This window comes from Mauremys mutica, chromosome 22 (assembly GCF_020497125.1).
Source record: "Mauremys mutica isolate MM-2020 ecotype Southern chromosome 22, ASM2049712v1, whole genome shotgun sequence".
In the NCBI taxonomy this organism is placed as follows: domain Eukaryota; kingdom Metazoa; phylum Chordata; order Testudines; family Geoemydidae; genus Mauremys; species Mauremys mutica.
In genome coordinates this window covers 1498411-1524423 of record NC_059093.1, presented here as the reverse complement: position 1 = coordinate 1524423, position 26013 = coordinate 1498411, and the positions used below count along the sequence as shown (strand labels likewise).

Sequence of the window (26013 nt, the reverse complement as noted above, 5' to 3'; positions counted from 1 at the left end):
CTTCCCCTGGACTTTCTTTACAGATTGGTACAGCATCTTTAGAGTACAATTATATTTATGTCCAGAAGTATCTGAATTGTTTCAGTATTCTGCTTTGATGTGTCTGGGCAACTTTGACTTTTAAACATAAAACGGACATGAATGATTAACAAAAAATCTACAATTTTTTTATCTATTCTCAGTTGTCTCAGTTTATCCTAAGTATTGCTTTCTAAATGTTCGGCTTAAGAAACTGACAGGAGAAGAACTAGCTTAGCAAAAGTGGTGCATTGACAGGACTGTTCAGTTGCTCAAATTCCATCTGTTTTACTTTTCACTCACTGAGTGCAAGATACTGAGGTGATGCACAGTTTCTAGGATGTTGCCATCAGAACGAAACTGTTTCAGGTATTTCACATTGCAGAAAGCATTTCCTGTTCACTCAGAGTGAAAATTGTGACTAGAGATTATTCATATAGATTAATGAGAGCATGGGCAGGGTTGATAGAACACACATAGAGGTACACCATCAACTACCTGGAAAACCTTGGACCGATGAAATACTTTGTTAGAGTGTTTGTTTTAAGTCTAAAAGTTGTCTTTGTGGCTGCTGCTTGGGGTTTAGGTCATGGGGGTGGTCTTTGCATTCATCTTAACTCTGTAATAGCACTGGATGTTTTCTGAGTTACACGTAACAAATATTATCTGGCTTTAACAGATCAGACTAAGGCCTGGTCTACACTAAGAGGGGGGGTTCGAACTAAGGTACGCAAGTTCAGCTACGCGAATAGCGTAGCTGAACTCGAACTACCTTAGTTCGAACTACTTACCCGTCCTGACGGTGCGGGATCGAAGTCCGCGGCTCCCCCGTCGACTTCGCCACCGCCGTTCGCGGTGGTGGAGTTCCGGAGTCGACGGGAGCACGTTCGGAGTCGAACTCCGAGAAGTCGATCGCTACCCGCCGACCCAGACAGGTAGTATGGACGTACCCTAAGCCATATACTACTAATGCTCCTAGAATGTGCACTGTAGTAATGTGAGAATAGGCATGATGTTCAGTTTGATTTTCTAATTCTAAAATTAGTTGTCAATGGAGACTCTAGAAGCTGGAGTTCTGATTGTGTTTATGCTGCTCTTCCTGTAACTTAGAATTGCTAAGGATACAGGGAGCCAGTTAAAAATGTAGGGTTCATTTTGAAGCAGAATTTCTTCTATTCCTGTTGTACTCCTTTAGAGGAGCAACATAGTGAATAATTCTGCTGTGCTTTCTGAGAGGTCTTACAAGCTGATTTTGCTTAGTACCTCTATTTCTAGACTAAGTGCCGACAGATGTGACATTCTCATTCTCAGTTTCTGGACAGGCATTCACTTATAAGAATGTGGAAGTCAAATGAGCCCTCACTTTGCTAGGCTGGATATAACAAGAACTCCAAATGCTCTGATGCTTGTAAATGACAATGCATCTCATAGTAGTAATTTGGAAATTCAGGGATGTGCTTATTAGGGTAGCTTAAGGATCCAGTTATTTTGATCAGAAGGTGCACATCTAGCTTGATGCTGACATGGTAATTTGTTGCTTTGTCTTCTTTTCAATATGATGGGAGCGCATTAGATGTTGTGCCAGTAACTACTGGACAGTCTGCAGGGTTAGCGATGAAGACAGACTCTCGCTTGTCTTTCCAAGGAGAATAAGATACTGTAGAACTGGTAGACTTTTGAAGAATGAACGAAAAACCAGGGTGTAGGAGGTGAAGTAAAGTAAATCATTGTTCAAATACTTGTCTTTAAATTAAATATGCCCCCTTCCCATAAGTGCTGCCTGGAAAGTTGCCTTCTTATTTCTAGTCCTTCTGCCTGTCAGTTTTGATGACAAGAATGATTCCGTTTGCCTCTAAGAATCCATATCATGCTCCAAAACTGAGACACCACTGGAATCAGTATCTTCGGGAGAACTTTCCAATCGAAACCCATTTTAATGATCAGAATTCCTTGTTCTCTCCAAAGATTTAATAACTTTGGAAAATGTTGTAATGTTGCTCCAAAGTCTTATTAAAGTGGTCTGTTAATTCATCATCATAAAGATTTAAATATGATTTTCTCTCATTGAATTACACTGGTTGTAATGAAAAGATTTTGTCCATTGAGTAAGAACTGTAACCTATGAACTATCTAGATAGTCTGTGATATTTTGATAGGAGAGTTTCAATGTATTTCTGCCCTCTAGATCTAGGGGATGCTCCCTGTCTGCGACATTGGGCTTTTCGCTTCCTTGTCATACTGGAGGGACTAGCCTGTTCTCATCCTTTTATTTATTTTCCCAAGTGACCTTTTTGTGTTGCATTATGCTTTCTCCGGTAAATGAAGTCATGTTTAAAATCATCATGTTTTTAATCACCCTGTTATGCTTTATGGTAACTTACATTAAGATAACCAGAGCAATTGTGTTTGTGCTTCAGTCTCCTAGGATGGAATGTCAATACCTGTCGCATCTTTAACTCATTCAGCATTCCAGCCTTCCACATGCATGTTGGGATTTCAACAGCTGGCTTGGTACTTTCATCTTTGATCAGTTACCAAACTACCTCGATAGATCATTATTACTTCTTTCCCATCGGTGTTGTTATTGTCATGAACAGGCCACTTACAAGCATGATTGACAGGTGTGGCTACACCTCTTTCAAGTGCAAATGAAGCAGAAAGAATAATTTGTGAAGAGAACAGCCTTTTTATTGAAGGTACTCCAGCAGGCAGTTCTAGTAACTGCCTGGTATGAAATAAGAGAGAAATAATAATCTCCAGGATATTGGGTCAAATCCAGAAGTAGTTCATCCTTTTGGAGAGCTGGGTTAACAGAGCTCTCAATTTAAAAATAGTGTGAATCCCAATTCTGAATTGACTAGGGTGCGCAATTGTAGGAATTGTTCCAGTTTATTGATTTATGACATGCAGATTACAAAATCATCATAGAATGTCCATTAACAGAATGAATAAAAACATTCTGAATAGTCAAAGTTAATTGAATTATGGAGAGACAAAGTCATTCCATAGTTAAGGTTGCAACTGAGTTTTGTCACTCCTCCTCTTCCCCTCCAGTACCCTCAGAACAGTCACATCTGCTTCAAAATGATTGGTACAAAATATGAAGTAAATTGGACGAGTTCCTGAGTTATGGCATCCTAGAAACAGAGATGTTGATCAGAGTTAAAAACAACTGTCTGTTTGTAGTAAAATGTGTATAATATTCTAAAACCTAGTATGTAGAGCACTGGACTGGGTCCCAGGAGACCTGAGTTGTATTCCTGGCTCTGTTTTGGGTCTTCTGGATGACTTTGGGAAAAATCACAGTCCCTCAGTGCCTCAGTTTCTCCATCTGTAAAACTGGATAGTGATACATATCCACCTTGTAAAATGCTTTGAGATCTTCTGATGAAAAATGCTATATAAGAACTAGATGCTATTATAATATTCCAGTGGCTCAGATCTAGAGCACAGCAATTAAACACATACACGTATTTATCGGCGTATAACACGCACAGGCGTATAACACGCACCTTCATTTTAAGGGGGAAATTTCAGGAAAAAAACTTAAATTTCAAATAAAGGACTTTGAAGCAAAATAAGGGTAGCTCAGAACTTGTTTTATTAATATTATTACCACTTATAAGGATGGTAGTAAGGGGAATGTGAGTGTTTTTTAAATTTTGAACCTTAGTGTCCGGATTTAATGTCCCCTTTGGGAGGGGGGGGCGGCGGGCGGGCCGCGCCGGTGGGGGGGGTGGGGGGCTCGGGCCGGGCCGCTCGGGAGGGGGACGGGGGCTCGGGCCGGGTCGGGCCACGCCGCTCGGGAGGGGGGCAGGGGCTAGGGCCGCTCGGGGGGGAGGGGGGACGGGATCTCGGGCCGCTCGGGAGGGGGTCGGGGACTAAGGCCGCTCGGGGGCTCGGGCCGGGCCGGGCCGCGCCGCTCGGGAGGGGGGCGGGGGCTAGGGCCAGGGCCGCTCGGGGGAGGGAGGGAGGACGGGGTCTCGGTCCGCTCTGGAGGGGCGCGGGGGCTAAGGCAGCTCGGGGGCTCGGGCCGGGCCGCGCCGCTCGGGAGGGGGGCAGGGGCTAGGGCCGCTCGGGGGGGAGGGGGGACGGGATCTCGGGCCGCTCGGGAGGGGGTCGGGGACTAAGGCCGCTCGGGGGCTCGGGCCGGGCCGCGCCGCTCGGGAGGGGGGCGGGGGCTAGGGCCAGGGCCGCTCGGGGGAGGGAGGGAGGACGGGGTCTCGGGCCGCTCTGGAGGGGCGCGGGGGCTAAGGCAGCTCGGGCCGGGCCGCTCGGGAGGGGGCTAGGGCCGGGCCGCGCCGCTCGGGAGGTGGGGGCTCGCGCAGGCCGGGGCTCGGGGCTCAGGCCCCGCCGCTGGGGGGGGGGGAGAGGGCGGGGGCTCGGGCCGCTGGGGGGGGGGGCTAGGGCCGCGCTGCTCGGGAGTGGGGCAGGGGCTAGGGCGCCGCTCCGCGCCGCTGGGCGGGGGGCGGCGCTTTTCTTTTCTGCCTGGGGCAGAAATCCTAGAGCCGGCCCTGTTAAGGTTATATCGGCGTATAACACGCACACATCATTTGCCCCCTATTTTCAGGGGAAAAAAGTGCGTGTTATACGCCGATAAATACGGTAATTAATATCCAACTTAAAAAAAATTGGAACCATCACTAGGGATCATATACTTTGGTGGTATTGGTATAACATGTCAAATGACTGCTTGAAACTTATGCTTTCGTGTAAAAAACCACTTCTACCTGCTTCCCTTGCCTAGGCAGAATTCACTTGAAATACAAATTGTAAATAATAAAGTGGAAATCTATTTATTATTATGGAAGTTTGTCAATGGGAAAAACAAGAATTTGTCCACAAAAGATTGTCAAAGAAAGCTTCATTGTCTCTTATGACTCTCAAGAGGATGGAGGGAGGAGGACCAAAAAGCCTCCTGAGGCTCATTGAGTTGGAGGTTCTTGCCACTCCTGCAGCCCTGACAATGTTCACAGGAAGGGGAAGGAATGCCCCCCAATCACCTCGCCCTTTGTCAGCTAAGTTCTCGCTTAGTTACCCCCTTTCTTGAAATAGATGCTCTGATAGTCTTCTGTAGCCCCAAGAAAGGAATACCCTTTTAAAAACCCACAGGAAATTTCTCAGATGGAGAAGGTAAAAAAATTAGTTCTTTCCTCCTGCCCTATCTTTTCTTGCTACATTCCTGAGTGCTTCCTTCTCACTGTGACAGCTCTGTTCCTAATTGTCTCCTCATTCTCTTTATCAAGTCATCTGCTCCTTTCCTTGCATCCCTCTGTTAGAAATACAAAGAGTGAGGGGGATGTGTTCAGGAAGAGAACATAGGGGGAATATTTAATGCTTCTCTCCCTTTTCCATCTGACAGACTTCATGTGGACTGCAACAGTTGGGGTCCCTTCTAATGACTGACAGGAGATTCCCTTCTGTTGCAGACCATAGGGAGCCAAATTGAGAGGGGGCGCTCTAGGAGCCATTTGCCTTCTGCTACACTCTGAATTCCTCAGCTCTGCCTCCTCATTTGAACCACTACCTTCCTCGCTTTATTCCAGTATTCTCCAGCAAGGCACCTGTTCCCTCCATCCCCTCCCAAAATCTGCTCTACCTCATGCCCTTTTGAACCAGAAGCTCAGTGATGGAGAGAGGTGTGTTAGGATCTTAAGGAAGTGGGATAAGAAGATGAGGGAAAGCACTAAACTTTCTTCCCTGTTCCACTAAGTGTGCCTTCTCTGGTTTGTTACAGGAGGATTTCCTTTTGATGAGCCCCAGGAGGTTCTCAACTCCTTTACCTAGTCCTCTCCACTTCTTGCAGACTTCACCAAAAGCCCAACCCCCCTCAAGCACCTTATGTCCCCTTTTTCCCATATACCTCTCAAGCATTTAGGTGTTATGAGATGCTGCACAAGCATAAGGTTGGGGGTGGCGGTGTCTCTTAGTATTCAGAGAAATTGTGTGGGAGCCCTTGATGAGCCTCATCAGACTTACTAGGGAGTTGATGTATTTACCCAGGTGAAGCCCAACTCTTAAAGGTTGCAGGAGATGGGCTCCCCTTCTGCAGAACTGAGGGAAGGGGTTGGGAGAAGCTTCTCCCTTTCCTGATCTTAATTCTCTGCTAAATCCTATGTTAAGACTAGTAGGGAATTAAGGAAATTTACACACACACCCCTCTCTACCTTTAAGGTGAAGCAAAGGTTGCACATGTGGGTCATGGGTCTGAATACATGTTGCCTTTCAAAAACTTTAGGGTGGGTGGAACCTTCATACGTTAGAATCCCATTAAATGAGCAGTCGTTGCATTTCTCAGATAAGTCCTTAACTCAGCCTCATAAACAATGCTCTGAAAAAAAAAATAGGAAACATATTTTATTAATCTATAAAGTTTTTATTTTTTCTTTGATTTAAAAAATACCTGTAATGCCTTAATTTTAATTTTATGGTGGTTGGATTGCTTCTGGCTTTTTTTCATCATTCATACAAAAATTTTACAGTATTTTTTGTGCAGATAGCACAGATGCTGAAGGCAATCCTTCATTAAGGACCTTGATCCTGTAAGGTGCTGAGTGCATTCATTGCTTCACAAGATTTGGTTCTGTGATTATATGTGCCAGCCAGTTATCCAAGTATCATTAGACATAGAGCTAGCATGTCTCCATATGTAAATATTATATGCCTTGATCATCCCATTAGAACTCTTAAGTGAAAAGAACAAATGTTAGTATGGGGACAAATCATCACACTTAGTATTGGAAACATGTTTCCAGTAATAAAAAAAAATAATTATAAAATCAGTTTGCTGTGGTGTATGTTTTTGATACTCTACATGCAAAGAAGGGAATATGTTAGGCTGGTTTTCTACAGAGGCAGTTAAAGTAGTTTGTGTCTCTTGTTTGAGAAGTGCAGCCTTAACTTTGCATTTGCTGAGTTTCTAACATTAGAGGTGTTTCGTTAGCTAAAATTCATGAAAGGTAATATGTACTCAAGCCACTGATATGTGTCTGCAATCGTAACTTTATCCAGAAAAAACTGGAAGGTGAATATTATTGGAAATGACTTTCAAGACTAAACAAATACACCCATAGTGTGAAAGTAAATATGCAAATTATTTTTTAATCCAGGAATTCTGCTTTTTTTTCTTGTTTGGTTTCCTTTCAAACTTTGCACGTAATGTAAAGGATTGCCTTCTGAAAACTAGTCTTTTTCTCGTGAAGATAAATTGCCTGATATTTTTATTAAACTATGTTGTGGGCCCTCTGAATCTTTGGTCTCTGGATAAACATCTTTAAACATTGATATTGACCTTCTTCTCTACCAGAAAGAAGAGAACTCAGGTGTTTTAACAGGCATTTATAGTTCCTCTCTTCTTTTCTCTGAAGCCTCACCTTCAAAGTTTTCCAATATACAGAAAATAGAAGTGATCTTGCAAAGAGCCGAGCATTGGTCTAAATGTATGAGAACGTCATAGACTACTGTAAAGCAGAAATTTGCCTGCAACTGTGATCTTTTGAGTTGCAGAATAAATTCTTCAAGGCAGAGAATTGTTGTCTTCGTATTGTGATGCACAGGATACCCATGGATGTTTCTTAATACTGTTCTTAGTAGTTCTGGCCTTTAGATCAGTATAGCATGTCTTTGTTCTTTCTGGCCTCTTTCTATTGACAGGCGACATGACATCAACTCATAAAGAACACCCGCAACAAAGAATTGAGAAACAAAAAGCAGATTTGAACGTCAGTATATTTTGATGATTTGTCCTTGCTGGGTTGTATTATTTCAACTTCTCCCTTCTTTGTTAGAGTAGTTTTCTAGCAGGAATTAAGTGATTTAAGGGTCTGGTTGGTCTTCTGAAAATATGAGTTGAAATTACTTATTTTTAATGTCCAGGCTTAGGAATTCAGCAAAAGGGTGCTAATTATGGAATTGTAGCTGGTAAAAGGACAGTTTAATAATCCAAAATTGGTCATTCCTGCTCACCCCCCCAAAAAAGTTATATTTATTAAGGATTGCAGAGTATTTATATGTGCCTAAGGACTGCTTCATCCTCAGTTGAAATATAAATATAGTAGCCACTTTATGGTGGTCATACTGCACAATAACTTTTAAAAGGGGGAGGGGAAGCGAAGAGTAATGTATCCAATTAAAACTATACTAGGGAAACTTGGATAGGCGGAGTATAAAAATGAGAGTTGAATTTGGCCAAGTAGCACGCCACACAGCATCATAGTGGGGGCACCATTACACTACTGACCCTGGGAAGAGGGCTGCATATTGAGTCACTACAGCATTTCCTGTAGCTCTTGGGTTTTTCCTTGATGTCTTCTCCCAACTGCATGTTCCTTGGTCTTTAATACAGTTTAGCTTATGCAGTCTGAAATAGCCTAAAGTCATAACCAGATGCACAAAATTCTGCCCTTCGAGGTGAGTGCTGAAAAAGTATTAAAATTCTTTGTCATCTTAGTGACTCACAATCTACATCAGAACACGGAGGTTATTGGGTTTATGGTTGGCCTGTAACATGTATGCTGGATTCTTACAAGATATGATACTTGGCCCACTTTCAAGGAAGGAGCCAGTTAAGCAAATGGCCAAATAGGTCTCTGAACCAAAATGGAGGCTGGGAAATCTGACTTTATCACCTTGAAAGTGGCTGTTTTAAGAAGGGATACATGCAAAATCTGATTCAAAGGCAGTTTTTTATGGGATTTATTATGTGAAATTGGAAATCAACAGCTCTCACCTTTTCTGAATCAGAAAATAAGAAAAGGTATGAATCATTCATATGGTTCAGCACTAGGTGGGTGAAAGCATTTACTCCAGAGCAGTGTATTGTGTTACATTACATCTTGCCCTTAGTGATTTTTATGAATTATTTCCAATCATAGGCGTGAGAGCTTTAAATAAGTTAGTATCAAGGATGTTTCCATCAAGGATGGAATTTTGCAATGACTTTTAGTGGACAGAAACACCATTGAAACAAAAGGAGCTCTTCTAAAGTTATGAGTTGTGTCCAGCAGCATTTCTTGACTGGTAGGGTCTTGTATATTTTCATGGAGGCTGGATTTGTACAGTTTTGGCTTTTTCCTTCTCAGAACATTGCAGGAGTGTTTTATATGTTTATGATTAGATTTTTAATGTTATTTAAAAACAACATACAAATCAAGAGTGTTCCAACAACACAGTATTTAATGCTATTAGGTATCTCACCCTGTTTGGGACTTGTAATAGTCTACCAACAGAGAATGACTTTACATGCCATATATGCTACAATTGCCAGGCAGTTTTGGGTATGGTATAAGGTATTATTTTAGCTTAAACTCTGAATTTATTTGTCTTTGTGGTAGGGCATAGTCTTATGTTGAATAATGTAAATAAATTTTTGTACTCGTTGCTTTTTTTCTGCAAATACTTTTGTGCATTTATGTTGTGTTTTGTATTGTGGTATGCTTCTTGCATAGTTTCGTGATGGGCAAACCACACTGGATTATATCAGAGCAAAAGTCAGTAAGACCTCTCTCTTTAGCTTTAAAATAGCTCATTGGAAGTTGAGTCCTTGAAGTATAGCTATTATCATCAGTCTTAAAATATTATGTATCTTTAGCCCTGTCCACTGTATGGTTGAAACTGTGCTAGCAAGGACTATGTCCAGTTCTACTGTTTCTATATCAACAGTTCTTGAACTGTAGGCCATCAACTATTGTGTTCATAGACCTTCAAGGTATATTGCAGAATGAAGTATTGAGAATCAGTCAGTGGGAAGGTTGAGAGACTGCCTAGTGAGCTGTTGTTTTAAGTCTTAAAAAGTGGTCCTCAGGATCAAATATTTGGAGAGCTCCACTTCCATTATACCACTGTTATCACAGGGTTCTGCGTGGCATAGAGTTCTCCATAGATTGAAACCTGTCCAGTCTCCTTTCCTCAGGGCTTTGGTCCATTGTTGTTCCAGTCTCATTCTTTTTCTTCATCCTAGCATTATAACCTGGAGTTATTGGATAAGAAATTTGTTCCCACCCAGCAACTTGCAGCTGTGCACCTTCAGTTCCAAGACACAGCCTCTGTGCCTTCAATCCACAGTTTGTTGTTGTGGTACTTTACGGAAGGAGGGGTTCTACTGTAGGTGGCTGGGGTGGAAAAAGTAGGGGCAAATAGGACACAATTTGGATTGCTGAGGTGAGTGGGAGGTCGGAAATGACATAAAATAGTACTGGATCAAAGCTGTGGGCAGGGAATGTGGGGGATGGGGGCAGCAGTGGACCACTGCTATTGGGAGTCATTGCTAAACTAGCCTCAAGGGAAAGGAAGTGAGGCAACTGGAAGGGATAATGGGGATTTTGAGGTAGAAAGTGAAACTATATTGACATAGGAAGGGAAAGAAAGAAGGGACTTGTGGAAACATTGGAGGTCTGGAGGACTAGGGCTCTTATCTGAAATTGGAAAGGAATATAGACTAGTGTTCAGAGAAAAGGTTGGGAGTCTGGACACCTGGGTTCTGTTCTTGGATCTGGCAGAAACTTATTTTCATCTTGGGCATGTCACTTACCATCATGATGCCACAGTTTGCCTATCTGTAAAATGGATACATTACTTGCCTGTTTGTCAACAAATTTGATCTAAAGGACTCTGTAAATACTTTAAGGATTTGGGAGCTCTGGTCTGTAAAGAATAAGCATCAGTGTTTTCTTGCCTGTACGTAGTACTAGGCTACAGTTTGTTTGAAAATGCTGCGTGTCTGTTCTTGGCAGCCTTAAATCAAGGAAAATGTATTTGGGGCAAATGGCTCTTTGGGCTAGGTTTTGGAATGTAAGTGATCATATGTAGCTTGTGATTTTTCTGTGCTCTCTCTTGCCCCCTCTCTCACTCTCTGTTTGGAGAGCACAAACACATGCTAAAATATTTGATGGCGTTGAATATGTAGATTTTTAACACCCACTCCTTTTGTCAGTTTTGTATAACACTCCCCCCCGCCCCGCAAGTATTAATCCTTTCTAAGTCAGTTCTGTGTAACATTGTTTACATCTTGCAGTGAGCCCCACGTGTTCAAGGGGAGTGGCAAAAGAGACATGACAAGGCTCTTGCTCATTGCAGTGCTGTGTGCAAAATATGAGCCCTTGAGTGATGCACTTCTGCAGCATTCCTTTCACCGCTCTGCTCGGATTTCAGTTTCATTCTATTAATCTAAATTCTACCTTAAATTTAGACACAACCCCTGTTTTTCTCTTTCAGTAAAACAGTAACTAGATCTTTAAATAAATATTGTCTTTATATTTTTGAAAATGTATTTGATGTGTATTTGTAGAAGCAAGTGGTTAAAATTTATGTTGGTTTTTTTTACCAGTGTTTTTCCTTTTCCCCTTCCTTCCCCTGGCATCACTGCCACAGCACTGGAAAGAGAATGTGTAGTAGTGAAAAACCTAGCAATTTCTTTTCTCTTCCTTTTCCCCCCAACGAGTGTGAGTGAGTGTGTGTGTGTGTGTGTGTGTGTGCTTTAATATAAAATACAGAGAATTGTATTTCTATGTGGCAGTCTGGTATTCCAGTGCTACTTTGAGGCCTATACAGATATCATAAATAAATTTTAATGTCAGCATAATCAGAGCTAAACATATCTTTTTAGCATTGAGTCCATGTTTAGATACAAGAGATTTTTGAAACTAAGAAATCTAAATTTTGTGTTGGGCCTTCTCTTTCTGGATACAATTTGCATTATTTACAGTACCTGTCTTTGCAGCTCTTATTAGTATTGCAGTTCATGGATTTACCAGTGTGTCCCTGTATGTTTGTTGGTAAATTCCCAGAGGTCTGTGAAATGTGTAGATTGCCACCTTATTCCATGAGAACAACACAAAAAACAGAATGCAGTGACTTTTTTTTGTATTTAATTAGAGTACTGAAAACCAGAGGTAATTTTTGCCAGGCAGGAAAGAATGTCTCTACCTTTAAATATTCACGTAAATCTTAATTTATTCTAAGAGTAGCCAGTAGTAAGAATTTATACAAATTATATTCACCTGCATAATTTTTTTTTAAAGAGACAGCTCACTGGAACACATTTTTGTTCAAAATTTTGAATGGGCTTTTGTTCAGAAAATTGCATAGTATTCTGTAAACTGTCCAGTTCTTTACTACATTCTTATTACATTTATGAGATGGCCTTTAGTTGGACTGTTATTTGTCTTGCTGAAGGATGTTTCCGCTACTGAAGGAGTTAAAACACACAGACTCCAGAAACATTTTATCGAGTTAACCCCCACATGCCTTTCATGTCCTAACTTGTGTGAAGACTTGTAGGGAGAATTTTCCCATTGCAAACTATGTAACTGGGTAATAAATGGCAACTTAAAAATGTAATTTCTCGTGACTGTAGACAGGATACAGAAATCACTTAAACTTTCATTCTGATTTAGTTTTTTACAGAAGATTTTGAGAGATTATACATCTAGGCTGACTATGTTTAGTCAGAAGAGTTTCTTAAAATACTGTCGACAGTTCCCATCAAGAGCCTATAGCATAAAGCCTCTGACCTCAGCTCCTGGAATTATGTGATGACATCAGACTCAACTTCATTTGAAGAAGAAAAAACAAAACCTCTAGCTCTTATGGTTGTAAGTAGAAGCTTGTTAACATGAACTAAGTGCAACTGATCTAGTGATGTTCACACACAGCCTGAGAGAGTAACTGAGATGTTTGTGCTGCTGCATGCATCTCAGTATGGTGTTAAGGCTCAGATGCACTTTGTGGGAGGCCAGGCCAACACCACCATGGAACTGTAGGACTTGTATATGGCAGGAGAAAAGTATAGCAGGCCCAGTCAGCCATCTCAAGCAGGTACACGCCATGTTCTGGGCTAAGTACAGGGTCATGGCTGCCAACTCTACCTCTCCAGGAGGAAGAGGGGACTCCTGCCTTTACAGAATGTATAGGGGACTCCTGATGAGAGAAGGGAGCCCTGTGCTTCTGCCTCTCTAGAAGTGGGGTCCCTGCCACCACCACTTTTAGTGGGATGTGGCAAAGCCATGGGGAGCTCTGTGTTATGTTGTGCCTAGAGCCCTGGATTGTCTTAATTTACCCTGCCCCATTTCTGTGTCAAATAGATATAATCTGTAGTCTGCCTCTTGGAGTAAAAACATGTGTGTGTTGTGCCAATTTCTGACCTCAGATATGTATGCATCTCACATTCAAGTCATTTGATGTTATATGTTTGTGTCCAAGGGCAAAATTTGGACCTAAGAATATAGAGTAGAATGTATTTGTTACATTCAGCAATCGGTTTACATAGATTTTTCTCAAACATTTCCTACTGAGAATGACAGTTAAGCAGGTTAGGAGCATATGGTAGCTGTAAACAACTGGTTTGACAGCCTTTTAACAAAAAACTCACAGACATTGATGTCCATATGTGTGGTTTAAGTTCTTAAAAACAAACTCTTGATGCTTCAGTGATTGCAACTGGGTTTGTTGCCTACTTTGCAAAAAATGGAGATGGAAGGTGTTTTTCCTTCACATATAAGACACAAACTTAAAAAGGTTTTGTATCATTTTCAGGCAAAATATTGTACCATAGATGCAAGAAAAAAGCTTTGCTATTGGTTCATCTTGACTTCCTTGTCAAGCAAATTTGAAAATTAAGAGGTGGCCCAAGCTAATTCAGTGAATGGTACTAGTGGTGTACTGTATTGGCATTGTTAGAATTTTTCTTTTCTGTGATTGATTGGAGTTGCTACCTGTTATTTTTAATCACTTATGTTCTTGTAATACCTCTTACTCAGAAGAATCTCAGAGCTCTTTACAAACTTAAACTGTTATAGAAACTGTACAATGAGGGTCACTATAGCCATCTCTGAGGTGGAATATTACACCATACAACAGTACATAGTAGTTTAAGACAGGAAGTAGAGTGTGCCACATCAGTTGAAACTGTAGAGGGACTTTAGGGAGGGAAATGTAATTGCCCAAGTTGGAATTTGGCTAGGACACCTGGATCAACATGCTGCTCTTATGAAATGTACCATGAAATCTTTAATTACCCCAAGTGAATAGGGCTTTTGTTTAATAGGTTGTCCAAAAAGTCTGCCTTAGCAGCACAGTGCTCCAAGCCATGTTGGAGTATTGTTTTTGCATTTTTCAAAAAGGAAATACCATCTACTGAATCATTGACAGCCTTCCTTTCAGCATCTAGGTGTTTCTCAGTTGTCGCCCATCCAAATATGGATTTAGCCCAGCTCTGGTTAGCTTGTGATTTAGTCAGTTGCCCCTCCCCTCTTTTTTTTTCTGCTGCAGGTATGGAAAGGCTAGGCTAAAGAAATGTCATGCATTTTATTCTGAAGGCAGTGAGAGTTGTGGTCATTCTTTTAAAAACACTTACTGTTGATTTTTCAAGAAAAATACTAAAACAAAGACATCTCTGGAAAAAAGTTCTGTAATTTTGGGCCAGTTGCTGAGAAAACTCTGTCCTTTGTTTTCAGATGTCTTCTGCTTGAGGTTGACAGTTTCTTTGAAGTGTAACTGTTGATAGGGGTCTTGGTTGCTTAGCAAGTGGTGCTTCTGTACGGAACTTTGTCTATTGCTATGGAGGACCTTAAAGATGAGGACTGCTGTCCTGTAACTCGATGCCTTACAACAGTGGTTCTCAACCTATTTACCATTGTTGGCCGTATATACAGCTCTCTGTGTGTTAAGTGGGATGTATCCACACAATATATATACTACCTGTATGGCCCTGAGGATGTTACATGGGCCTCAGCTGTGTGCTGATTGCACCGTGGGTTAAGAATCACTGCCTTACAATAAATCAATCTGAGTGGAGCACTAGAGTGATGTGCTTTTCTATGGCTGATATCACTCAGGCGGCCTGGTGTTCTGTTCTGAACAAATCAGAGCTTTATTTGAGCTGCAGCACTCATTTCTGAGTAAGTAAGTTGCAGTAATCCAGTCTGGGAGTCACAAAGAGGTGGATTGGTATAGCCAGAATTTTTTTCTGACAACAGGGTACTACTACACCTCTACCCCGATATAACGCTGTCCTTGGGAGCCAAAAAATTTACCGTTATAGGTGAAACCGCGTTATATCGAACTTGCTTTGATCCGCCAGTGTGTGCAGCCCTGCCCCCCCAGAGCGCTGCTTTGCCGCATTATATCTGAATTCGTGTTATATCGGGTCGCATTATATCGGGGTAGAGGTGTATCTTCTTGTTGAAAGATGGTTTCAGCAGCTGTAGTTATTTCAATGTCTAGAAACAAGGATGAATCCAGAAGAACTTTGAGGCTGTGGACTGAGTTGCCTATTTGTGTCCATGCTTGCTCGAGGATGGGAAGGTATATGGTAGCTAGCTCTTCAGAGTGTTTAAGTCTTCCCACTGCTGATTGTTGACTTTAGTTTCCACCATCTGCTTTTCATCCATTTGCTGATCTCAAACAGTGACAAGAATCGTTAGGTGATAGGGCTAACCATGTCAGTGAGTAAAAGACCTGGGTATCATCTATATATTGATGTTTGTCATGATTTTCCCAAAGAAGTTTAATGGAGTTGTTGAACAGATTGGGTATTAATATGCAGGTCTAAAGGACTTGTAGGTGAGCACTCTGATAAGGGAGGATAAGTTGTCCATCACCACCCTCTAAGTGTGAGTTGTAAGAAGGGATTACTTACAACTCACTGTTTTCCTGGTAACCCCTGATGCCTCTTCAGGGTGGGTTGGTAGTACACCGTGGTCTACAGTGACAAGGAATCCAAAGATCTAATAATATAAGCATAGACACCCTCTTCTGTCATTGGACAAAAGATCATCCATAGCCACTTCTGTTTCATGTCCTGGCCTGAAACATGATTGGAATGGGTCCAGGATCTTGGCAGTGGGAGGGTATATCAGAGATGGCTTTTTGCTATTTTTTTTTTTCAATTTAGTTTACTCAGTTGGATACAGCAATGTTCATAAGGATCAGTGTTTGCTTCCTTGTTCGCTTTAGGGGTAAGTTCCGTTTTCATATGGGGGGGATAGTTGTCAGGAGGAGACTTGGACAAGCCTGAGGGTCTTTTACTAACCAAGAAGTGTCTGGGTCAGATTTGCATGGCTTCAAAACATTTCTTGTTACCCAAAGAAACTTATACATGAACTTATAAATTACCTAGTTTAAGGCACTGGTAATATAAGGGAATATGAGTCTATTTATCTATGAAGCGGATAGAGCAGAAAATCTGTACTGGAAAGGTTTTACTCTGTTTGGGAGTTCAGCTTTGATCCAGTCCTCCTTTGGTCTGAAAATTTAGACCTTGACTACACAGGAAAGTTTTTATATAACTTTATTTTTTCAGTATAAACTGCCTTGTGTCCCCACACACACATTTTTTTTTCTTGTGTCTTAACCTGCGTTAAGTAATCTGCTTAGGAAGGAACATACCTCTATCCCAGAATGAGGTATTACCGGTATAACATTTGTATGAATGCAACCCTGTTTTGGATTAATTATACTGCTTCTAGCAGTCTTCCAGTTGCTGTCCCATACTACTTTGTTTCATAACTAGATTGATTTGTTTGTTTACCTGTGGACCCTCTACAGCTCTGGGGTCATCTTGACTGGATGTTACCTTTTTCTATTTAAATATTGGCATGCAGCCAGGTGTACCCCTTTGTAATTCCAGCTCGTGGCATGTTAACACATCGAGTCACATACCCATTATAGCAGCCATGCTTCTGGATGATCCTATCAGGAGGCCCTGGACTTTCTTGACTTTTGGGGAGAGGAGCACATCCACGCCCATCTGAGCAGCAATCACCAGAACACCAAGATCTATTAGAGGCTGCCAGAACAAATGCAGGAAAAAGCAGTACTACTGGGACATAGCCCAGTGCTGTGTCAAAGCAAAGAAGCCTCCGACAAAGCTACAAGAATGCAATGGACTAAAACAGGTCTGCTTGTAATGCTCCCAGTAGTTCCCTGTACTAAGAGGAGCTGGACTGGATTTTTGCAAAGGAGAACACCACTGGGGTTTTGGACAGTTTGGAGTTGATCACAGAAGGCATCCAAGCGACCAGAAGGAGATTCTCCCAGACAGCCAAGGTCTCTTTGGCACACCCAACCCTGAGCAGAGGCCCAGGAACCAAAGATGCCACCCGAATCTCAAATGGGGCCCCAGCCTGAAACTGCTGAGAAATGGAGCTGTACCAGTAAGTATTATGTCCTGTATTGCAATACAACTGTAGAGGGGGATTTAAACAACTTTGTTCCAAGTCCAGGCTGACCATCACTGTGTTGGGAGGACATTCTCTGCCTGCTCAGCTCCCCTTCTTCTCTCTCTGCTCAAAATGGCATCTGTGCTGGAGCTTTCAAGCTCAGAAGAGTTTATTTCCCTTAACTAGCAACTCACACACCCACTAGTCAAATAGGTTGCCTCTCTAAACCCTTTTCCATGCTGTTTGATTCTCCCTATTCTTCATGGTGAACCATGCCCTCTTCCTCCATTCAAGATGGAAGCACTGTCAGGGTTAAAACCTCAAATACAATAAACGTGCCTCCCATACAACGTCAGAGCAGATATAGAAAGAGAAAAAGTAATAGAATAGTTACTTTGGCTCACAGTTTAATCAAGGCCTTGTGCTGCTAGCTACCTTTACATTGTATGAGGTAAATTGCCAAAATGAGGCTACAAGGGCATTTCAAAACGAGTAGTCATTTTTATTTTTCATTCAGCATTGTTAACTCTTTGGGTTCAAACCAATTACTGCATGAGTGTTTGTTTTGCAGTGCTCTCTGTGCTCATGTGCAGTTGTTATAAAACAGAATTGAAAGCAAAGAGAGTGTGCTATTTGGTATATACATTGCAAGACAATGCATCCTCCTTGGAGCTGCTCATATAGGTAGTGTGCTTCCCATCAATTCTTGTACCAGCTATGGGGGCATCATTTTGGTAAATAAAAGTGCTGCATATCTTCCTGGTTTGCTCACTTTCTTTTTGAACATGATCCTTCTCTGCCTCTTGGGAACATATCTTTGGGTAACATCCTTCAGAGTAAGCATAGCCTCCAGAGGTGCACGTGTAATTACTAACCTGCCCCCATTTGCTGCCCCAGCCCACCCCCCCACCATTGGTACAGGGGCCCTCTACAAGGGGGAAGTAAGGTAGAAACATCTTATCTCCAGGCTCACACCAGACTGGACAGAGCAGTTGGGAATAGCGTTCTAAAATTGTGAAAAAGCAACAGTTTATCATTTTGTATTAGGACAATAACTACTTGTGCTGTTTCTCTGTTTTTCTAGTGCCTGAAATGCTGTGGCCCTCACAGACAGGGGTCTTATCAGCTGCTGAATGCCTGGCATACCTCTGAAGGAAGTGAAAGAGGGCAAGGAAGGACAGGTTCACTGACCTCATGACTGCATCCTATCAGAGGGCCATAAAAGCAGAAGAGGGGAGGGCAGACTTCCTGCAACACAACAGTCTTAGGGGCTCTGAACAGACTGCATGGACAAGGACGTTCAGGAGGAGGGGATGCTGGACCTAAAGGAGAGGCAAACAGCTCTGCTGAAGAACATTGTGTTGCTATGTTCACAGCCACCACCCCAGCTTAGCCTGGCCCTGATCACTGAGGAGAACACAGGATACTGGAGAGCCCCTTTTTGCTTCTCCAGATGACAGGGCCTTCCCACACCATTCCACCCCAGGACAGCGAACAGTTTTTACTCTTCTACCTTTGCTTTTTGGTGGGCCCTTAAGCACAAACTTGTGTGCACTCAGCACTCTGGTCATGTTCTGCCACAGTTCCATTGGTTTTAAGTTTGCAGTATAATAATGAATCAATAAAGGTTTTTAATATATAAAACTCTGCTGAAAAATTTAATTGAGGTATTGCTTCTCCCTAATAATATCTTTACACAAACACCTTTCATTCATTTTCTTGGTTACAGTACACTACTTTTCCACAAGAACACCCTGGCCTGAAAGTTGGACAAAAACACATCCCTTACCCTGTTTCCTTGACTAGTTGGAGCACCTTGTGGAAAGGCAGCCTTTTTGGCTGTTCCTTATGTACAGAAGTCTCTCCACCTCCTTCTTCCACCCACTGGTGAGGATCTCTTGCTTGCTCTCTCAGATGATGAGAAAAACAGAGCAAAATGCACTTATCCCAATAGGCAAACATTGTTCAGAAACATCCAGCCTTGCCATGAGGCACTTCTACCATCCCTTCAGTCTTTCAAATACACCTTCCACTGTCATTCAGCAGCTCCTCAGGTATAATCAACAACTTCTGTCTCCTGTCTGATTGTCAAGTATAAGGCTTCCTAAGTCAGAGAACCAGAGAGTTAGCTGGGTCTCCCAGAATGACGGGAGGAATCACAGCACCATTAATGTCTGTAGATGTGGGAGAAATTTTTCCCTTTTTCAGTGCAGAAAAGAGGGCAGAGGTTTTAAATAGCCTGGTATCATGGATCTTTCCTAACCCCATCCCACATTACTACAGTGTCAGTAAACCTTGCACAAGGATCAACCAGGGCTTGCACCATGGAGAAATACCCCTTTCTGTTGACAAATTCTGAGGCTTGGTGTGGGGGGCAAAGAACATGGGCCAGGGTGGTTAAAAATGATGATTTAAAAAAAAAATACAGCTTTTTGTATTTAAATTGGAATTTTTCTTTTTAAAAATAAACTGTTTAAAAATAAATCTGAAATTGTCAACCTATGTTAAGGCCTAAGCTTATTATAATTTATTAAAATTATTTAAGTAGTGTGTGAGCCCTCCTCAAATTTTAATGACTTAAAGGGTACAGTTATATACAGAATTAGGGGGGAAATCATCTTTAACTTTAGAAGTCAACTCATGCTTTATAAATACTTGACAATGTCATGTCTGTTATTTTCAGTCTTTCAGTGGAGCAAGTGCTGGTATTTATATTTTTCCAAATGTGTAAATATTTTCAGTTTTTGTTGTGCAGGAAAGCTTTTGCCTTAGTTACTTTTGGATTCAATTTAGCAAGCAGATTCAGAAAGAATATTTTCTTCATTTGGACTAGTTAATTCAGAAACAAGGAGTTTGAAAATGCTAGAAAGCTTGTTTTCTTCTTTAAATCTATGAATAAAAAACAGATAGAGGAGGGGATGGGATCTACTAATTGGGAAAACTTGAAGGACATAGGCAAGCGTTTCAAAGTTATTTAGGCACTTAAACATGCAAATAGGTGCCTCGTGGTGATCTTCAAAAATGCCTACACCAGTTACGTGTCAAACTCCCATTGACTTCAATCTGTCAGTTCACTAACTACAGTTATGACTTCTTTTGTTTAATAAATCTATTAGTTTTAAATGCGAAACATGTTTTGATAAACTTACTTTTTTTGCTTATGTATCCAGCACATTTAAGGAAGCTTTATTTAACTAGTAAAAAACAATTTTAAAATGTTTTTTATACATTTTAATTGAATTCTACTTTCCATCCAAATGCAATGTGACACGGTTTCCAAATTTAAAAAAAAAAAGTCATTAATCACTTTCTTGCATAAAGTAAAAATTAAGTCTCTGAATAAATGTATTTTAAGCTATATTACTGCCTAAATAAATGTAAAGCTATAGTGTTACACTCAATTTGGTACCTTTTTGTTAATGGCTATATTTGGTTGCAAATGAACATATTTTAATGTTTAGTATGAACAGCCAATGAGAATGAACCTTTCTGTAGGAAAATAAGTAAGGTAAAATGCCAAACAAAATTAAGATCAATTATTTAAGTCCAGGTTTCCTGTTTGCTGATTTAAATCATGATTAAAATTTAGTGATTTAAATCACTGTGATTGAAATGGCCCCAATATAACTTGGGAATCCCAACCGTGCCAATCCATTAATAAACTTCTGTGCACTGGCAAACCTTATGACCCTGGGGTAGCAGCACACTCTCAATAGCATGATGACTGTCCTGACAGTTGGGTCTAGCAACACCAAACTGGTAAGCTACTGAGCAGCAGCAATTGGGGGTGGCGAGCGTCCAGATGGCAGTGTACATGTGCTTCTCCATGGTGAGGTGAACTCTCATGTTGGTGTTCTTCTATTGTGCCTCTGTGCTGAGCTCTGCACAGGTCTTTAGGAAAGTAGCTGTCTGCATCCTGAATTTCTGCCACTGTTGCTGGTCATCCTGCTTCTGCAGCACTGTCCTGTCCCACAGTCAGTGTTAGTTGGCCACACCCAGAAATGGTATTGTGTCACGTGAAGCTGTTCCAGGAAAACGTCCTACCAAAGTAACAGCTCAATTTTTTTCATACTTCTCCTCGTCTAGCTGTCTCACCGTGTCTGTCTCCCAACCCATCCAAAGTCATTCAGTAGTTTGAATGATGAAACATTTGGTGGAGCAGTTTGTTTGTGTTAATGATTCTCAGGATTGCGGTATTCAGTAGTGTTTCCTCGACTGCATTTTGAAAATAGTGCTGGCTTGCAAAAAACAGTGGAAATCATGGGATGACAGGAGAGGAATCATGGGACTTTAGTTTGAGCCCATGTCCTAGAATTTCAGTAGGTTCCAGTGGACCTTCCATAGTGCAGCGTGACAAAAATCCCAGATTGTGTAGGGTCTTGCAGCAGAACATTACACCATGGGATATTTGCCCAGAATGCTGTGTGGTTATTTTTCAAAAGCCCAGAGCTGTGTGGGCACAGTGATTCCGAAGAGAAATAGTGTAAGTTGGCATAAACAAAGTGGTGTGGACACATTCTTTCACTATAGTTATACTGGTATAATTGCAGTGGAAAAACTTATACTGAAAAAAACATTTCAATGCCAACAAGCCCTTAGGGTAAACTGTGTAATTCCTACGGGTTGGGTCTTTATCTCTAGTTTGTGGAGAAGAGTGTATTGTGTTGTACAAGGTACATTCTCATCCGAATGTGCTGTTTATTCCCCTCTCAACTCTTTTGAGCATGCTGTGGCTATCCCCCATGACTAGATACTATTTCCTTTTTAGCCACGGTTTGCTGAAGGAACAAGCATTGCTATAGAATAGATTTTCTTTCCTGGAATTTTTTGATGGTAGTTAAATTTTCTAAAGTTCATGCCCATGTCTTTAACTTTGAAAATCACTTTCATTGCAGGATGAGCAGTTCCTAGGTTTTGGCTCAGATGAAGAGGTCAAAGTACGAAGTCCCACCAAATCTCCCACAGGTATGTTTAGCTCATAGGGTTGGAAGTTGAGTTACGTATTTTCACTTTGCATGGTTTAGTCATGCCTCTCCCTGTTCATATTGCAATAGCTTATTTTAACGAGAGCTTGCTGGAAAACAATTGTAGGTCTTTTTGTCCTACTCTGAGTGGACCACTTAGAGAACTACTGTTCCTGAGAGGCTGTGCTTCATCCATATCTAGCCCAGGCTCTCCTACTTTAGGATCTGCTCTTTGGCAGGGTCCAGCACTCACCGTATAAAGCGCTTTTTAGTGTTTCGTCATAGTATAACAGGAGATGTGTCAAGAATTTTTTAATAGAAATAAGGCTGTGGATTTGATGTGGATTTGGAGTCCTTCACTTTCTCTTCACTCTCCAGTGAGTGTAATTAAAGTGAGAGGAGCCTTTTAACCCACTGGTCTTTTTTTATTAATGAGAGGAGGTGGTGAGCAATGACGAAGCAAGCAAAAATTAAAACAGACCAATTAAAATTAGACCTGCTTATATTCCTATTTGTTACAAACATTGTATCTTTTCACTTTGTCTTTTGAAATATAAGAGTTGGAGTCTTATTGAAGATATTAAATGACATTGGGCAGTCTTTATTAAATTTAGTTTCACAAAAAAAACTGAATTAAAGTGAACGTGGGTAGCTTTCTCTGTTGATCTTTTATTATATGGAGATATACCTATCTCATAGAACTGGAAGGGACCTTGAAAGGTCATCAAGTCCAGTCCCCTGCCTTCACAGCAGGACCAAGTACCATCCCTGACAAATTTTTGCCCCAGATCCCTAAATGGTCCCCTCAAGGATTGAACTCGCAACCCTGGGTTTAGCAGGCCAATGCTCAAACCTGAAAAATCATGGACTCATAGGTCTGGAAGGAAGCTTGAGAGGTCATCTAGTCCAGTCCCCTGCACTCATGGCAGGACTCAGTATTATGTTAGAAAATGGCAACAATCTGTTTATTCCCAGGAATACCAAGTGAGGATGGTGGAGAGCTCCCATTCTGCCTCAATTCCAGTTCTACATGCTGGGTATGCGACAGTGAGTGGAAGTGTGGGGAAAGGCGATAGAGATCCTGTGAAATTTATGCAGATGTCTAATACAGTAGCACTCACCTATTCCAGCTGATTGTACATCATATTATCTGTCTGGCATTAGTTTTATTGTGGAAAATCTCAACAGCCAATTGATCCCGGTACTAATGATAGTATTAACCTAATATTGTGGAAACTCCTCTGCAAACTATTGCTACTCAGTTGTATGTAGCAGCAGTTGCCCTAAAAAAAAAAAAAGAAGTTATAACCTTTTTTCGTCCCGTCTCATTACATTACATTTTTTTGGAGAGAATGGCCCTGAAATCATACGATTGAGCGCACACACAGTGCTCTTTAAACTATAGTAGTAGCGTCATCAAGATGTAATTTAAAGGAGTCTACAATTGCTTTTTCCAAGTACTAGTCTGGCATACGTAGGTTTCAGTTTATTTCTAAAAAACCTTAAGGACTTTGAGGGAGTGAGCTTCCTCTTTCATTAGGAGGATGTTTTGAAGAATTTTTGAATTTTAGTTTAACAGGAGATGACACTTGGAACCAGAGAAGCCATGAAAATTGGTCAGGTTCAAGTCCACTATGAAGATGACAAATCCTGTGCATGTTTTTTGGCTGGGAGTCCCTTTCTGATGGAATGAAATAATGGATTCACTATAGTTCCTTGTACTCCCCATTTCCATGCTACTTTGATACTATGACATGCTTCCTTTTGGAGACCTAGAGACAATTCCATCTTACCTAAAAGTTGTCTGTGTTTGTGGAACAACAAAATAAAACCCACATCCAGTCTTTTGATTCAAATCGGCAACTGTTTAGAACTGACTCTATCATGGTCTGTCTATCTGATCTGTCATGGAGCAGGGAAGTTTTGTGGGAAAGAGAGAGTGAAAGTGATATTAGAAGGTGAGACTAACATTTGAAGGGAGACTAACAAATGAAACGTGAGTAAATTTATGCCTTAACTGAAGGTGTGGTGAGGTGTCTTTTGCTAATGATGGTCTAATTTCATGAGTGTGTCCAACCCTGTGGTAGGCTTAAGTAGCCAAAGGGAGAGATGGGTGAACATAACTTGCCAATGAAGATATGATGCATTTCTCTGAAATGCTGACACAAAAGTAAGTCTTAATAAGGTAACCCTTCTGACATGCAGTCAACACTGCCTAATCTGGGTTTTTAACTCCATTTTGTTTAGTGTCTCTGATCTGATTTAGTGAGCCAATGGTACATCCTTGATATGAAACTATTCAACATTTGAATTTGTGTGAAACCAAAGATGGAGGGCTTGTGAGGAAAGGTGCAATAGCTAATTATACTTACTTTCAGCACTGGAGCCCTACGTTCAGATTTTGATTTGGTTGCAAGTGAATGAGTTTGATCATCTAACCTAGACTTGAATGGATAAATGTCCCCATTACAATATTCTACACAGCTTGGCCCAGACAACAATGTCTGCTAAGGAGAGACTTTGTACTGCAATCATGTGAATGTCTGCAGTAGTGGCTGACGTGCATTGGCAGAGCTGTGTGGGGACCCAGTGTGGATTATAGGTTGAGATTAAGGTGCATTGGCAGAAGTGGATAATGAAATCTTGCACAACACGTGCCTGACACAAGTTCCGAGTGTAGTCACAAGCACTAAATTTACTCCAAAATTAAAATCTTGAATTAGTAAAATATCAGTTTTGATTCACGCTTTTCCCAAATGCTATTCTTGGTGTGGTGGCCTTTGTATTAGCAGTGGGGGGTGGATGATAACCAAGAAAAATATATATTTTTAAAACGAACTAGTTTTGAACTTTTTTCATTCTTTGTATATGATGTTTCAAGAAAGTTAATCTTGGGAGTTACTGTTCCCTTCAAAAAGTTATTTTTGGTATTTGTTTTTATAAATGTAAGAGTTCTTTTGGTGGAAAGATATTTGTACTTAAAATATGTTTTGGTAAATAAGCTCTTTATTATAAGGGAAGTGTTTTGTTTGTCTGTGGCGGAACCCTTTTATGTACAGTTCTTATTAATAAGTTGTATTCTTAGTGGGTTGGTGGATCAAAATTATGGTAGCTTGTTCTATGCATGTAATGTGATTTATGATGAATAAAGTCAAATGTGACCTGGATAGTGTTGTAACAGTGTACAGAAAAGCCTAACATGTGCTCTGCATTCTCTGCTTCCCCCTCAGTGAAGTCTAGTCCACGAAAACCTCGTAGGAGACCCAGAAGCAGTCCTGATCGAAGTTCAGCTGCACATTCAGACTCTTCATCAGTGTGTTCCCCCCTGAGCAAATCTGAAACCATGTCCATGGAAAAAGTAAAGAAGAAGGAAATTAAAAGTGGGGAAAAGAGACGAGGAAGACCTCCAGCACTTAGTAGTGTGAAGTTCAAGTTATCACAAGTAAAGGACACATCAGATATTCATAAGGGGAGCAAAGAAGCAAAAGAGAATCTGAAGAAGATAAAAAGGGCACCGTCCACTACATTTCAGCATGCTGCAAAAATCAAGAAGTTACGAACTGGTAAACTCTCCCCACTGAAGTCTAAATTCAAAACTGGGGGGAAACTTCAGATTGGGAGGAAAGCAGTTCAGATTGTGCGCAGGAGAGGAAGGCCACCGTCTTCGGAACGTTTAAAGACTGCCTCAGCACTAGTTATTAATTCACAGCTGGAGAAACACCAGCGGGTAGGCCAGGAGAAAGACGGCACACCACCACTCACAAAAGAAGAGAAGACTGCTGTCAGACAGAGCCCCCGCAGGATTAAGCCTGTTAGGATTATTCCTTCTACCAAGAGGACAGATGCAACAATTGCTAAGCAACTCTTGCAGAGGG

At 41.3% G+C, this 26013-nt stretch overlaps 1 protein-coding gene across 1 annotated transcript in view; it reads left to right on the top strand.

Moving 5' to 3' along the window:
* Nucleotides 1-26013, top strand: part of KMT2A (lysine methyltransferase 2A) — an 87728-nt gene that overhangs the window by 6836 nt on the left and 54879 nt on the right. The window contains 3 exon segments of the mRNA XM_044996714.1: nt 22070-22139; nt 25369-25847; nt 25849-26011. Coding sequence (XP_044852649.1) covers nt 22070-22139; nt 25369-25847; nt 25849-26011 — 712 coding nt within the window.